This window comes from Triticum urartu, chromosome 1A (genome assembly GCF_056163025.1).
Source record: "Triticum urartu cultivar PI428250 chromosome 1A, HENAU_Tu73, whole genome shotgun sequence".
Classification (NCBI taxonomy): Eukaryota; Viridiplantae; Streptophyta; class Magnoliopsida; order Poales; family Poaceae; genus Triticum; species Triticum urartu.
In genome coordinates, this window is record NC_141873.1 from 588769340 (window position 1) to 588785794 (window position 16455).

General features: G+C 45.6%; 1 protein-coding gene across 1 annotated transcript; it reads right to left on the reverse strand.

The window, feature by feature from the left end:
* Nucleotides 1-986: 986 nt before the first annotated feature.
* On the reverse strand, nt 987-5367 carry LOC147993182 (uncharacterized). Its single transcript, XM_087539252.1, has 11 exons — nt 5321-5367; nt 5093-5212; nt 4114-4185; nt 3311-3379; nt 2952-3062; nt 2783-2870; nt 2113-2695; nt 1903-2015; nt 1740-1826; nt 1465-1658; nt 987-1347 (listed from the first exon to the last, which is right to left on the reverse strand). Exons 1-11 carry the CDS (start codon nt 5365-5367, stop codon nt 987-989), a joined length of 1845 nt encoding a protein of 614 aa, XP_087395378.1.
* Between the last annotated feature and the right edge of the window lie 11088 nt (nt 5368-16455).

Below are 16455 nucleotides of genomic sequence, written 5' to 3' on the forward strand. Positions count from 1 at the left end.
GCCCGGCTGTCGGGCTTAAAAATCAGGCCGGAGCCCAGGCCATCACGCTAAAAGCCCACCGGGCCTTGGGCCACAGGCCAGGCCTCTTCCTTAAACAGCAAAATTGACAGGCCCGGCCCAGCCCAGGCTTCAGGCTCAAAACCTGGGCCCAAGCCCGGCCCGTGGACAAGGTCGGGTCGGGCTGCCCATGACCAGGACTACCTCCCACTAACATCATCAGGGATGCAACGGCAACACTCGGAAATTTATCTAGGATTTGATCCTTTTTAATAAGGTATTAAGAGAGGAGCCGATTTTTTGGGCCTACTCATCCGATAAAGAGACTGGACGGAAACCAAAGCTAATCACATTGCGTCAAGCCTTGGGCAAAGGAGATTGTATTTACATACATGTGTGCATCAGCGACATATATCATGGACTGTACCTGTTTGTGCATCAGCAACATAACCCACAGCTAGCAAATGCAGATGAATAACAAAGGATTTAGTTTCACCTGACCGTAGCCGTATTCAGTTTATTTATTTATTCATTCTGTATGACAAAGGATGAGGATAATTTGAAACCAAAAGTAGGATAATTTAAAGTAACTGAATATTTGATGTTGGTATCAGGCAGCAGAACAAGTAAGAAAATGGAAAAGCAATGGCAATAAATAAATAAACAAAACTTCTGACATTATTCACCATCACGTTCGATATGCTGTAGAGCTCACTTTCACCCAACGAACAAAAATAGCAATCTACAAGATTAATTAAAGATGGACAAACTGTAAACTGACAAGAACTTCAATCACACATGCAGAAAATATGGTTGACAGGTTTAAAAGCAGATGGTTTCTTAATTTCTGGTAGCAAAATCATACTCAGCTCTTCTCTCTGAGTGAGCAGTACGAAACAATATCTTACAAGTATTCAGTAGCACTCAACCATCCCACTGAAAGCACAAGGACCTCATAGCAGCAGCCATACATCATTGTAACCTCCAACTCACACTGCCGGGGCAGTGCTGTCAGATGGAACAAAGGGTGGAGAGGCAAAGGACGAGAGGAAGGCCGGCCTGAAATCAAAAGAGAAGCCTACTTTGGGGGCCTCATGTAATGCACGAAAGTTGAACATCGCAGAAGCAGAGAAGTCAATGCTCGACGAGGCACGATGTTGCAACAAGAGTGATGCTTCACCATTGGAAGCAACTCGTGCCTTAAACTTGGTCTTGTCATCAGGCGTCCATGAAACACCAGCAGCAGCAACAGCAGTGTTTGAAGAGCGAGTGTACCTCAGCTCCATTGCCCCAGAGATAGCAGAATCAGGGCGATCAAACAAAGAGATCTTCAAAATGTCGCTGTTTATCCTACAAACAAGGTTCAACATAAGGTCAGTGCTTGCAAAGGATTGTAGTAACTTCATAAAATTGTTCAAACAGCATAATCATTGACAATTTGGAATAGAAGAGTTGAATTTAACTTACAACTTTATAGTAGCAGACTCGTATGAAACACCAAATTCATAATGCTTCATAGCATTGCAAGTATTCACCTTAACCTTGCCTCCAGCATACCACCGATCATAACCACCAGAAAATGCAACCTTTAACACACTTTCTTCACCAAAATTGAAGCTACCGTTCAGACCACCATATGGGAATAAATACTGAAGCTTGACCTGATAATTTGGAAACCAAGACATCACGAGTGTGTAATCAACAAGAAAGAACGTTCTGTTTCAATGAAAACTGTGTCGTACCTTGGAGTTACTGCTTGGCACCCCAAAGAGCATCGTAGCCATCAGATTTTTTGGCAAATTATCAGCATAGTTGCACTTGAACATTACCTAACAAGTTTGCAATGGAACTCAGAATCATACTGAATGGCATAATCAAACGAGATTCTAGGTCATAGTTACTCACCTGCTGGTCAGTAGACAACAGCATAGATAAGGACGACCTTCCCCTCATGTCGAAATTGACGATCGTCTTCGAAGTCATGGGAGCATCAGAGCAGTAGTGCTTATAGAGAAGATCTGTCAATTGAACATGAAAACAGAAACAGAAAGTCAAGTTGAGCAACCCGATATTGGACATGAAAACAGAAACAGAAAGTCAAGTTGAACAACCCACCCTTCGAATCCTTGCCAAACGATCTGTAAAAACGAGGAGCTTTAACTTCAGAGCTCACCAGAACAGGGAGAGGGAGATTAGCATATTTAGCATTTGCTTCTTCCAGGAGAGTAACTGAGGGTGGGGCCGGCAGCGTATTAGAAGTGACAAATACCAGTAGCTGAATAGCCAAACTTTGGAGCGTAAATAGCTCCTTGCGGAGCTCACTCAGACGCTTCCTCATGTTGACTGGTATCTCAACTGTCCTGACAAGATTGTCTATATAGCTGAGAAATGGAGAGATTTCCTTCTGGTCCATGGACTTCAACTTGGATGCTAACTCATCATAAGTACGCTGCCTGGAGACCAAGTCTTCATGTGTTGCCAATTTGATGGCCTCAAGCCCTTCTTCCAATTTTTGCTCATTTCTTGCTGTGAAGTCTTTGAGGACCTCCATGAAATCAGACATCCCTTTGGTTGAAGACTTCTCACGCTCTAGGAAAGCCTTCTTTAGATCAGCAAAACGGTTCTTCAACACCTGTGCTTCACGTAAAACTCTTCTCTGATAATACAACTGGCGAGCAATGTACCTGGGCATTCCCAGCTGCAACATAATTGCAACACAACACATTATTCAACTGCACAAAATAGAAAGGCAAGATGAAACAGGAATCAACATAGAATGCCATACAACGTGATGCATGCCACTACGCTGGTCCTCACGCTGAATACGAGATATCTCCAGCTCATAGCGCACAGCAGCAGAGACCTCATCCCAGCTGGATAAAAGCAAAATTATTATGCTCACAAGGTAAGACATTCATAACAGATTTAGCTCAAGAGATCTAAAAAATGGTTACCTGTGGCCCCAACCAGAGCTGGGTGGATGATAAAAATAATCACCACCAAACGATGAGAGGTCTTCTACGTGAAACAACTTCATCGATAATATCCTCTTGAATAATCCAAACCTAACATGTTTATATAGTTGGCATAGCAGTTTAGAAACAGGTTTTTAACTTCTGTATTAAGAAGAACTTCTTAGACTGAAAAATGTTAGCAATCCATGTAATCATTTGAGAGGGTGCAATACAAATTGTACATGTATATGTCTGACTGGAAAATATTGATGTGCTGCTGGAGGGTCAAAGCTATGCACATGTACAACAAGAGTAAGCCTGAATATGGAACAAAGAGGTTTGTTTGGACATAAGCTTACTTCTCAGAAAATCTACAAGAATCAAAATTTTCATCCCTGATTCCACCTTCCTTTACTGACTCACGCATCCTGTACATATCAAAACATATCAAGTCCAGCAGTTAATACCAAAAAAAATATGCAGAGAGATGTAATCAAGGATTATGATGTTGCAGTCGTAGATATACTTATGTTTGGTTGTCTCATTAAGGATACACTTAGCAAACAGATATACAAACATGAAAAACTATATGTCAATCATCAAAAAATGGTAAAGAGACCAGAATATGGCTTTTACAATAAAATGTTTCGCATCTAGTGTTAATGCACATGCACACAAACAAAGAAGTAACCAGCAGATCAAAAGAGGTCAATGCCTCCTTTCATTACTGAAAGGAAACCACTTACGGATAGTAACTATCATTTATGAACACAGAAAAGAACATTAAACCATATTAACCTTTTATCGACACAGTAAGACCATATTAACCTTTTTGTCAACAAACAGTACACTAATATCTAATGCTCATAAACTATCAGTTTACAATAATTTATCAACTACATTATGTCACAATACAGTGGACTGCAAATATGATCATGGAACAAGGCAGAACTAAACAGCAAAGTCCAACAGTTTAGACATGGTTATAACTTCTGTAATAACAGAACAAAAATATATAGTACATCTAGATCAGCACATGTATATGCCAGCATGAAAAATATGAAGTGTTTCTGTAGGGTACAAAAATGAGTTAGCTCTGCACATGTAAACCAAGAGCAAGCCTTAATATGTAACGAAGAGGTTAGTTTGGACGAGAGCTTACTTTTCCTCACAGCTGTAACAAGACTCATCATTGTCATCCTTGATTCCAACTTCCTTGGAGGACTCATGCATCCTATAGAAATCAAAACATAAAGTCCAGCAGTTAATAACAAAATAATTATGCAGATACTTGTGAGCAAGGATTAGGATGTAGCAGTTGTAGATATACTTATGGTTGTCTCATTAAGAATAAACTTAACAAACAGATATACAAGCACGACAAATTAGATATGAATAATATTGGCACATCAATAAATGATTAACAAACCACAATATGGCTTGGACAAGACAATATTGCACATCTAATGGTACTACACATTGAAAGTTAGCTTGAACAGTTATTCTTGGATAAACGAAAGAAAACAACTGAAGAATAGTAACTAGACACTTCACCAAAGGGTTATAAACAACACAACTTGAGCAAAGACGTAAGGATATTATAACCAACATCTCACTAAACAGTGCAACGGAATTGACTTTGCTATTGGACTTGTTTACAAAAATCATGTAGGCACATGCCTAAATCAAATGGTACAGGGCACAGCAAGCAGCCGGGAGAAGCAATATTCAACAGATAGGACACTCGGCCACTATAATAATCCATGAACAGGACAATCTTGTCCTCAAGAGACGTCGGGTAAGCACATCTCTAAAAGAAATTAGTCACATGAAATGCCCAAGGTAGCTAGAACAGTTGCAACAAAATGGATAAACTGATCAAATGAATCAGGAGATTAAAACAGTCAGTGCAACAGAATTAACTTTGATAATAATGTACTTGTTTTTTCAAGTTGCACGTTTGCATACATAAATCATGTTGGCAAGCACATCCGGATCAAACAGAGAGACATGATGCAAATCCGATGCTAGTGGGCAGATCAAACATAGAGATAGCAACTCAGCCACTACATTGACATGAACTGGACTAGCTTCTCCTCGACAGATATGGGGTATGAGCGTCTCATTTCGGCGGTCCATACCTAGTTGATCCACGGGACGATGGGGCAAACACATTGAACAGCTTCTGCAGAAGGGGACTCGTGGGGCCGGGATCCCCCTTCTCATGGCCCAATCGGACCTCAGCAGGACGGCCATCAGCCCTGAAATGTCACCAGAAGCATAGATTAACGCGAGGACAGGGGAGGGAGGGAGGGAGGGATGTAGGGGAAGGTGAAGAGCCCCGTTCAGGGCGAGGAGGAGAGGCTTACCTGTGCGCTGGGGGGGTCCCGGTCGAGGTCTTGGGGGGCGGGTTCATCCCGGCGGCGAGCTCACTCACCGGGCGGAGCGGGCGGCGGGGGCGAATGGGGAAGAGAGTCGGTGTGGTTTAGGGCTTTTCGGTGTACTTATAGGTTGAGGCCTCGGGATTCGATGGGCCTCCCGTTTTTGAAGATGGTGGGCTCTCCTGGGCTGGATGGTGAGCTCGGGCTCGGACTCTTGGGCTGAATTGGCTGTTTCTCTGTCTGCCTGATGCTTCTTTCTGACGATAAGCTTTTCTGTCTGAACCTGTGGACAATCCTGACGATCGATTAACTAAAAGTTTTGACATGAGAAAAGAAACCTGAAATTCATATACTCCAACCAATCAATACAAAAAACTCACCAATACGGACGGACGGACATCTGTCCGTCCAAACTTTGACATCAGAAAGGAAGAAGGGATGCACTTTGACATCAGAAAGGCAGAAGGGATGCACCAACACATCTGGATGTGCCACTGACGGCCAGCCATAACAAGGAAGTTGTGTAGATCCGAGGGCAGGGTCGCCGGATCTGCAAAATCCATGGGTCAGAACCAATGAATCTCATAGAAACTATGAAGTTTAGAAGGATTTGTGTAGGGAGACCTACCCTGCCATGGATCCTGCTTTTGCCTTCTTGTGATGAAGAAGAAAGGTTTCCATCATCTCTTGTTTCTTCCTTGTGTTTGAGATTTGATTGATTGATTGACAAGAAGAAGATGCAAATGGGGGCGGCTAGGGTTGGAGGAGGGGAAGAGGCCAACTTATATACGGCCAGGCAGCTGCGCCAATTCAGCTGAATCAGTAGGAGCCCTCACTCTCGCCCCCTGGCCCAGGCGCCAGCGAGAGAGGGACCGTGTCAGTCAGATGCGCTGTCGCCGTCGCGGGGCCCACACAGTGTCCCCTCCTCCATCCCTCACGGATGGTGAGCTCGGGCTCGGACTCTTGGGCTGAATTGGCTGTTTCTCTGTCTGCCTGCTGCTTCTCTCTGACGATAAGCTTTTCTGTCTGAACCTGTGGACAATCCTGACGATCGATTAACTGAAAGTTTTGACATGAGAAAAGAAACCTGAAATTCATATACTCCAACCAATCAATACAAAAAACTCACCAATACGGACGGACGGACATCTGTCCGTCCAAACTTTGACATCAGAAAGGAAGAAGGGATGCACTTTGACATCAGAAAGGCAGAAGGGATGCACCAACACATCTGGATGTGCCACTGACGGCCAGCCATAACAAGGAAGTTGTGTAGATCCGAGGGCAGGGTCGCCGGATCTGCAAAATCCATGGGTCAGAACCAATGAATCTCATAGAAACTATGAAGTTTAGAAGGATTTGTGTAGGGAGACCTACCCTGCCATGGATCCTGCTTTTGCCTTCTTGTGATGAAGAAGAAAGGTTTCCATCATCTCTTGTTTCTTCCTTGTGTTTGAGATTTGATTGATTGATTGACAAGAAGAAGATGCAAATGGGGGCGGCTAGGGTTGGAGGAGGGGAAGAGGCCAACTTATATACGGCCAGGCAGCTGCGCCAATTCAGCTGAAACAGTAGGAGCCCTCACTCTCGCCCCCTGGCCCACGCGCCAGCGAGAGAGGGACCGTGTCAGTCAGATGCGCTGTCGCCGTCGCGGGGCCCACACAGTGTCCCCTCCTCCATCCCTCACGGATGGTGAGCTCGGGCTCGGACTCTTGGGCTGAATTGGCTGTTTCTCTGTCTGCCTGCTGCTTCTCTCTGACGATAAGCTTTTCTGTCTGAACCTGTGGACAATCCTGACGATCGATTAACTGAAAGTTTTGACATGAGAAAAGAAACCTGAAATTCATATACTCCAACCAATCAATACAAAAAACTCACCAATACGGACGGACGGACATCTGTCCGTCCAAACTTTGACATCAGAAAGGAAGAAGGGATGCACTTTGACATCAGAAAGGCAGAAGGGATGCACCAACACATCTGGATGTGCCACTGACGGCCAGCCATAACAAGGAAGTTGTGTAGATCCGAGGGCAGGGTCGCCGGATCTGCAAAATCCATGGGTCAGAACCAATGAATCTCATAGAAACTATGAGTTTAGAAGGATTTGTGTAAGGAGACCTACCCTGCCATGGATCCTGCTTTTGCCTTCTTATGATGAAGAAGAATGGTTTCCATCATCTCTTGTTTCTTCCTTGTGTTTGAGATTTGATTGATTGATTGACAAGAAGAAGATGCAAATGGGGGCGGCTAGGGTTGGAGGAGGGGAAGAGGCCAACTTATATACGGCCAGGCAGCTGCGCCAATTCAGCTGAATCAGTAGGAGCCCTCACTCTCGCCCCCTGGCCCACGCGCCAGCGAGAGAGGGACCGTGTCAGTCAGATGCGCTGTCGCCGTCGCGGGGCCCACACAGTGTCCCCTCCTCCATCCCTCACGGTTGCGTTTTTTAGGGAATTGATTATTATTATTTATTAAAACTAATTGCCAGCGATTAACTGTGATGTGATTTCCTGGTAAGTCCCGGTAGAACCACGCGCGTCAACCATCGCGGTAAAATCTCCTCTCCACCAGGAGAGGTATCTTTTCTTTATTATTAAATTAACGCGGCGGGTACGTTTCCTCATTCGTCCATGATGGCCGGCGGGGGAAAGACGTGACGCTTCCGTCTACCTCCCAAAGTTTTTTTTAACACAGTACAGCCGCAAGCGCTTGTATACATGCGCATACACTCATCCCTATGAACGCACGCATGCACACCCTATTTCTATGAGCACCTGGCCGGCATATCATTTTGAAATTTACAAAGTCACTATAGACACCTCGTCATCGACGGGAACGTCTCCTCCCACTGAATGTGCATCGCCGAAAATCCTGAAATAAATCCAAGAATAAATGGGAGCATCAGGACTTGAACCCTGCTGGGCTGGGGATACCACAGTCCCTCTAACCATCCAACCATAGGTTGGTTCACGTCTACCGCCCAAGTTGTGACATTGCATGCATCCATCGGGACCGACCGTCAGAGGTGTTTTTACTAGTCCTGGAAAAACTTTTTTTAGGGAACTCAATTCGTCAGCTCACCTTTGATGAGACCAGTATGCGTTTTGTGCGGCGGATTCAGGACTCTGGGGTCAAGGTGGCTTTAAAAAGGATGAAAGGAGACAAGGCGGTGGGCCCTGATTGTATCCCCATTGAGGTGTGGAATGGGCTCGGGGACATAGCGATAGTATGGCTAACCAAGCTTTTCAACCTCATTTTTGGGCAAACAAGATGCGAGAAGAATGGAGACGGAGTATATTAGTACCAATCTTTAAAAACAAGGGGGTGTTTAGAGTTGTACTAATTACCGTGGAATTAAAGCTGTTGTGCCATACAATGAAGCTATGGAAGAGAGTCATTGAACATCGCTTAAGAAGAATGACAAACGTGACTGTCGGTGTCAAAACTGGCGGATCTCGGGTAGGGGGTCCCGAACTGTGCGTCTAAGGTCGATGGTAATAGAAGACGGGGGACACGATGTTTACTCGGTTCGGGCCCTCTCTATGGAGGTAATACCCTACTTCCTGCTTGATTGATCTTGATGAATATGAATATTACAAGAGTTGATCTACCATGAGATCGTAATGGCTAAAACCCTAGAAGTTTAGCCTGTATGATTATGATTGCCTCTACGAACTAAACCCTCCGGTTTATATAGACACCGGAGGGGACTAGGGTTGTACAAAGTCGGTTACAGAGAAAGGAATCTTCATATCCAAACGCCAAGCTTGTCATCCACGTCAAGGAGAGTCCCATCCGGACATGGGAGAGAGTCTTCTGTCTTGTATCTTCATGGCCCATTAGTTCGGCCCATGTTACATAGTCCGGACGCCCGAGGACCCCTTAATATAGGACTCCCTCAGTAGCCCCTGAACCAGGCTTCAATGATGATGTGTCCGGCGCGCAGATTGTCTTCGGCATTGCAAGGCGGGTTCCTCCTCCGAATACTTCAAAGTAGTCCTCAAACACAGAGAACGTGTCCGGCTCTGCAAAACAAGTACCACACACAACCGCAGAGAGTATAATATTTCACGAGTCCAATCTGCTGACGACTTTTTGTAATGTGACATCACGTCGCTGCCCGGTTATTATTTCGAACCGCTTTTTAGCCTGCCACTCCACGCTTCAAGATGCAATTTCCATTGGCACGTCTTGTCGCAGCAGAGATCATGTCCCTTTATTACGGGATTCTCATCAATATGGGCGTGGGTAATCCAACCGTGCCATCTGCACGGCCCTTGGGAATAAGAGAGTTTTAAGGCGAGTGGGGAGGCGCTTGATATTCACTGCCTTTATAAGAAGATAAGGATTCCTTTCTTTCACCCACGCCTTCTCTCTCTGTCCCCATTCTCGAGCTCCAACGCCCAAGTTCTCATCTTTTTCGCCCCAAAAAAGCACTCCGACCATGTCCGGATCTGGAGCGCAGGGCAAGTGGATGGTCTCCTCCGTCAAGGAGAAGGACATCACCATGCTCCGGGAGGCCGGGTATTTGGCCAAGGAGGTTGCCCACCGGCTTCCGGCCAAGCGGCAGACTGTCCCCACCCCGGAGCCCCATGAGAGGGTAGTGTTCATCCCTCACTTTGTCCGCGGGCTGGGATTTCCTCTCCACTCGTTCGTCCGCGAACTTATGTTCTACTACGGGCTGGATTTTCATGATCTGGCCCCCTAACTCCTTCCTCAACATCTCGGCATTTATTGTCGTGTGCGAGGCCTTCCTCCGCATCCCACCCCACTTCGGACTGTGGCTCAAGATTTTCAATGTGAAGCCGAAGGTGGCGGATGGCCAACACGCAGAGTGCGGAGGAACCATGGTGAGCAAGATGCCCAACGTCACATGGCCCAAAGGTGCCTTTGCGGGGACCGTCAAAGGGTGGCATCAACCGTGGTTCTATGCCACAGAGCCCCGTGACGCCTCCTGGGCCGCGGCTCCTGAATTCAAGTCCGGAGCCCCAATGTGGCTCACCTCCTGGCTAGACAACGACCTGAATTGGGCATCGTCGGAAGAGCTGACAGTGCTGCAGATGCGCATCCAGAGCATGGTGGACAAGAACATCAAGCTTGTCAACATGATCCAGGTGATGCTAGTTCGCCAGATCCTTCCATGCCAGAGCCGGGCTTGCCATCTATGGGAGTTCGATTCGGCCGAGCATCAGACCTTGCTTCGGTTCTTCAGAACTATGCACGAAGATATCTGGAAGGTGCTCTTCAAGGCCAAGGAGACGTGGCCGAAGACGACCAAGGATCATGGGCACGACCTGGCCCGTCCTGCCAGTCAGGTAAGTCTTTCGCATTTGAAGGTGTATCCTTTACTTACTTATTCAGGGAAGATGCCTAAGCCTCCCCATTTATTTGTTTAGGGCTGGACAAAGAAGGCGGAGCGAATTCAGTGTCCGGCTCCGCTGCCCGAGGAACCAGCCATCCCACTTCTGACGAAGATGCTGGTTCCGGTGCCCTACCAGGCGCCGGAGAAGAAGGCCAAGAAAAAGGCCAAGGAGACTAGAGGTGGTCTCCGCCGCAAGGGTGCTTCGGACGTGACGTCTGAAGACACCGAGACTCACTCCTCCGCAGCTGAGGACGAGGAGGAGGAGGAGGAAAGCAACTCTCCCCCTGAGGGGGGAAGGAAGAAGAGGGTGGCCTCCAGAAATCTGGAGGCCGAGGTGAAGGAAATATGCCCTAGAGGCAATAATAAAGTTATTATTTATTTCCTTATATCATGATAAATGTTTATTATTCATGCTAGAATTGTATTAACCGGAAACATAATACATGTGTGAATACATAGACAAACAGAGTGTCACTAGTATGCCTCTACTTGACTAGCTCGTTAATCAAAGATGGTTATGTTTCCTAACCATGAACAAAGAGTTGTTATTTGATTAACGAGGTCACATCATTAGTTGAATGATCTGATTGACATGACCCATTCCATTAGCTTAGCACCTGATCGTTTAGTATGTTGCTATTGCTTTCTTCATGACTTATACATGTTCCTATGACTATGAGATTATGCAACTCCCGTTTGCCGGAGGAACACTTTGTGTGCTACCAAACGTCACAACGTAAATGGGTGATTATAAAGGAGCTCTACAGGTGTCTCCAAAGGTAGATGTTGGGTTGGCGTATTTCGAGATTAGGATTTGTCACTCCGATTGTCGGAGAGGTATCTCTGGGGCCCTCTCGGTAATGCACATCACATAAGCCTTGCAAGCATTGCAACTAATGAGTTAGTTGCGGGATGATGTATTACAGAACGAGTAAAGAGACTTGCTGGTAACGAGATTGAACTAGGTATTGGATACCGACGATCGAATCTCGGGCAAGTAACATACCAATGACAAAGGGAACAACATATGTTGTTATGCGGTCTGACCGATAAAGATCTTCGTAGAATATGTAGGAGCCAATATGGGCATCCAGGTCCCGCTATTGGTTATTGACCGGAGATGTGTCTCAGTCATGTCTACATTGTTCTCGAACCGTAGGGTCCGCACGCTTAACATTACGATGACAATTATTATGAGTTTATGCATTTTGATGTACCGAAGTTAGTTCGGAGTCCCGGATGTGATCACGGACACGACGAGGAGTCTCGAAATGGTCGAGACATAAAGATTGATATATTGGAAGCCTATGTTTGGATATCGGAAGTGTTCCGGGTGAAATCGGGATTTTACCGGAGTACCGGGAGGTTACCGGAACCCCCCGGGAGCCATATGGGCCTTAATGGGCTTTAGTGGAAAGGTAAAAGGGGCAGCCCAAGGTGGGATGCGCGCCTCCCCCCTCCCCTAGTCCTATTAGGACAAGGAGAGGTGGCCGGCCCCCTCTCTCTCTTTCCCCCTCGGGGAATCCTATTCCAACTAGGATTGGGGGGGGGAGTCCTGCTCCCGGTAGGAGTAGGACTCCTCCTGCGCCCTCCTCCTGGCTGGCCGCACCCTCCCCCCTTGGCTCCTTTATATACGGAGGCAGGGGGCACCTCTAGACACACAAGTTGATCCTTGAGATCATTTCTTAGCCGTGTGCGGTGCCCCCTGCCACCATATTCCACCTCGATCATATTGTTGTAGTGCTTAGGCGAAGCCCTGCGTCGGTAGAACATCAAGATCGTCACCACGCCGTCGTTCTGACGGAACTCTTCCCCGACGCTTTGCTGGATCGGAGCCCGGGGATCGTCATCGAGCTGTACGTGTGCTAAGAACTCGGAGGTGCCGGAGTAACGGTGCTTGGATCGGTCGGATCGGGAAGACGTACGACTACTTCCTCTACGTTGCGTCAACGCTTCCGCAGTCGGTCTGCGTGGGTACGTAGACAACACTCTCCCCTCTCGTTGCTATGCATCACCATGATCTTGCGTGTGCGTAGGAATTTTTTTGAAATTACTACGTTCCCCAATAGTGGCATCCGAGCCTGGTTTTATGGTTTGATGTTATTTGCACGAGTAGAACACAAGTGAGTTGTGGGCGATATAAGTCATACTGCCTACCAGCATGTCATACTTTGGTTCGGCGGTATTGTTGGACGAGACGACCCGGACCAACATTACGCGTACGCTTACGCGAGACCGGTTCCCCCGACGTGCTTTGCACACAGGTGGCTTGCGGGCAACTGTCTCTCCAACTTTAGTTGAACCAAGTGTGGCTACGCCCGGTCCTTGCGAAGGTTAAAACGGAGTCTATTTGACAAACTATCGTTGTGGTTTTGATGCGTAGGTGAGATTGGTTCTTGCTTAAGCCCGTAGCAGCCACGTAAAACTTGCAACAACAAAGTAGAGGACGTCTAACTTGTTTTTGCAGGGCATGTTGTGATGTGATATGGCCAAGACATGATGCTAAATTTTATTGTATGAGATGATCATGTTTTGTAACCGAGTTATCGGCAACTGGCAGGAGCCATATGGTTGTCGCTTTATTGTATGCAATGCAATCGCGATGTAATGCTTTACTTTATCACTAAGCGGTAGCGATAGTCGTGGAAGCATAAGATTGGCGAGACGACAACGATGCTACGATGGAGATCAAGGTGTCGCGTTGGTGACGATGGTGATCATGAGGTGCTTCGGAGATGGAGATCACAAGCACAAGATGATGATGGCCATATCATATCACTTATATTGATTGCATGTGATGTTTATCTTTTTATGCATCTTATCTTCCTTTGATTGACGGTAGCATTATAAGATGATCTCTCACTAAATTATCAAGAAGTGTTCTTCCTGAGTATGCACCGTTGCCAAAGTTCGTCGTGCCCAGACACCACGTGATGATCGGGTGTGATAAGCTCTACGTCCATCTACAACGGGTGCAAGCCAGTTTTGCACACGCAGAATACTCAGGTTAAACTTGACGAGCCTAGCATATGCAGATATGGCCTCGGAACATAGAGACCGAAAGGTCGAGCGTGAATCATATAGTAGATATGATCAACATAACGATGTTCACCATTGAAAACTACTCCATCTCACGTGATGATCGGTTATGGTTTAGTTGATTTGGATCACGTGATCACTTAGAGGATTAGAGGGATGTCTATCTAAGTGGGAGTTCTTAAGTAATTTGATTAATTGAACTTAAACTTATCATGAACTTAGTACCTGATAGTATCTTGCTTGTTTATGTTGATTGTAGATAGATGGCTCGTGCTGTTGTTCCGTTGAATTTTAATGCGTTCCTTGAGAAAGCAAAGTTGAAAGATGATGGTAGCAATTACACGGACTGGGTCCGTAACTTGAGGATTACCCTCATTGCTGCTCAGAAGAATTACGTCCTGGAAGCACCGCTGGGTGCCAGGCCTGCTGCTGGAGCAACACCAGATGTTATGAACGTCTGGCAGAGCAAAGCTGATGACTACTCGATAGTTCAGTGTGCCATGCTTTACGGCTTAGAATCGGGACTTCAACGACCTTTTGAACGTCATGGAGCATATGAGATGTTCCAGGAGTTGAAGTTAATATTTCAAGAAAATGTCCGGACTGAGAGATATGAAGTATCCAATAAGTTCTATAGCTGCAAGATGGAGGAGAACAGTTCTGTCAGTGAGCATATACTCAAAATGTCTGCGTATAATAATCACTTGATTCAATTGGGAGTTAATCTTCCAGATGATTGCGTCATTGACAGAATTCTCCAATCACTACCACCAAGCTACAAGAGCTTCATTATGAACTATAGACTATTCCCGAGCTCTTCGCAATGCTGAAAGCTGCGGAGGTAGAAATCAAGAAGGAGCATCAAGTGTTGATGGTTAACAAGACCACTAGTTTCAAGAAAAAGGGCAAAGGGAAGAAGAAGGGGAACTTCAAGAAGAACAGCAAGCAAGTTGCTGCTCAGGAGAAGAAACCCAAGTCTGGACCTAAGCCTGAAACTGAGTGCTTCTACTGCAAGCAGACTGGTCACTGGAAGCGGAACTGCCCCAAGTATTTGGCGGATAAGAAGGATGGGAAGGTGAACAAAGGTATATGTGATATACATGTTATTGATGTGTACCTTACTAGAGCTCGCAGTAGCACCTGGGTATTTGATACTGGTTCTGTTGCTAATATTTGCAACTCGAAACAAGGACTACGGATTAAGCGAACACTGGCGAAGGACGAGGTGACAATGCGCGTGGGAAACGGTTCCAAAGTCGATGTGATCGCGGTCGGCACGCTACCTCTACATCTACCTTCGGGATTAATATTAGACCTAAATAATTGTTATTTGGTGCCAGCGTTGAGCATGAACATTATATCTGGATCTTGTTTGATGCGAGACGGTTATTCATTTAAATCAAAGAATAATGGTTGTTCTATTTATACGAGTAATATCTTTTATGGTCATGCACCTTTGAAGAGTGGTCTATTTTTGATGAATCTCGATAGTAGTAACACACATATTCATAATATTGAAGCCAAAAGATGCAGAGTTGATAATGATAGTGCAACTTATTTGTGGCACTGCCGTTTAGGTCATATCGTATAAAGCGCATGAAGAAACTCCATACTGATGGACTTTTGGAACCACTGGATTATGAATCACTTGGTACTTGCGAACCGTGCCTCATGGGCAAGATGACTAAAACGCCATTCTCCGGTACTATGGAGAGAGCAATAGATTTGTTGGAAATCATACATACCGATGTATGTGGTCCGATGAATATTGAGGCTCGTGGCGGATATCGTTATTTTCTCACCTTCACAGATGACTTAAGCAGATATGGGTATATCTACTTAATGAAACATAAGTATGAAACATTTGAAAAGTTCAAAGAATTTCAGAGTGAAGTTGAAAATCATCGTAACAAGAAAATAAAGTTTCTACGATCTGATCGTGGAGGAGAATATTTGAGTTACGAGTTTGGTGTACATTTGAAAAATTGTGGAATAGTTTCGCAACTCACGCCACCCGGAACACCACAGCGTAATGGTGTGTCCGAACGTCGTAATCGTACTTTACTAGATATGGTGCGATCTATGATGTCTCTTACTAATTTACCGCTATCGTTTTGGGGTTATGCTTTAGAGACGGCCGCATTCACGTCAAATAGGGCACCATCAAAATCCGTTGAGACGACGCCTTATGAACTATGGTTTGGCAAGAAACCAAAGTTGTCGTTTCTTAAAGTTTGGGGCTGCGATGCTTATGTGAAAAAGCTTCAACCTGATAAGCTCGAACCCAAATTGGAGAAATGTGTCTTCATAGGATACCCAAAGGAGACTGTTGGTTACACCTTCTATCACAGATCCGAAGGCAAGATATTCGTTGCTAAGAATGGATCCTTTCTAGAGAAGGAGTTTCTCTCGAAAGAAGTGAGTGGGAGGAAAGTAGAACTTGATGAGATAACTGTACCTGCTCCCTTATTGGAAAGTAGTACATCACAGAAAACTGTTTCTGCGACACCTATACCAATTAGTGAGGAAGCTAATGATGATAATCATGAAACTTCAGGACAAGATACTACTGAACCTCGTAGATCAACCAGAGCGAGATCCGCACCAGAGTGGTACGGTAATCCTGTTCTGGAAATCATGCTGCTAGATCATGATGAACCTACGAACTATGAAGAAGCGATAGTGAGCCCAGATTCCGCAAAGTGGCTTGAAGCCATGAAAT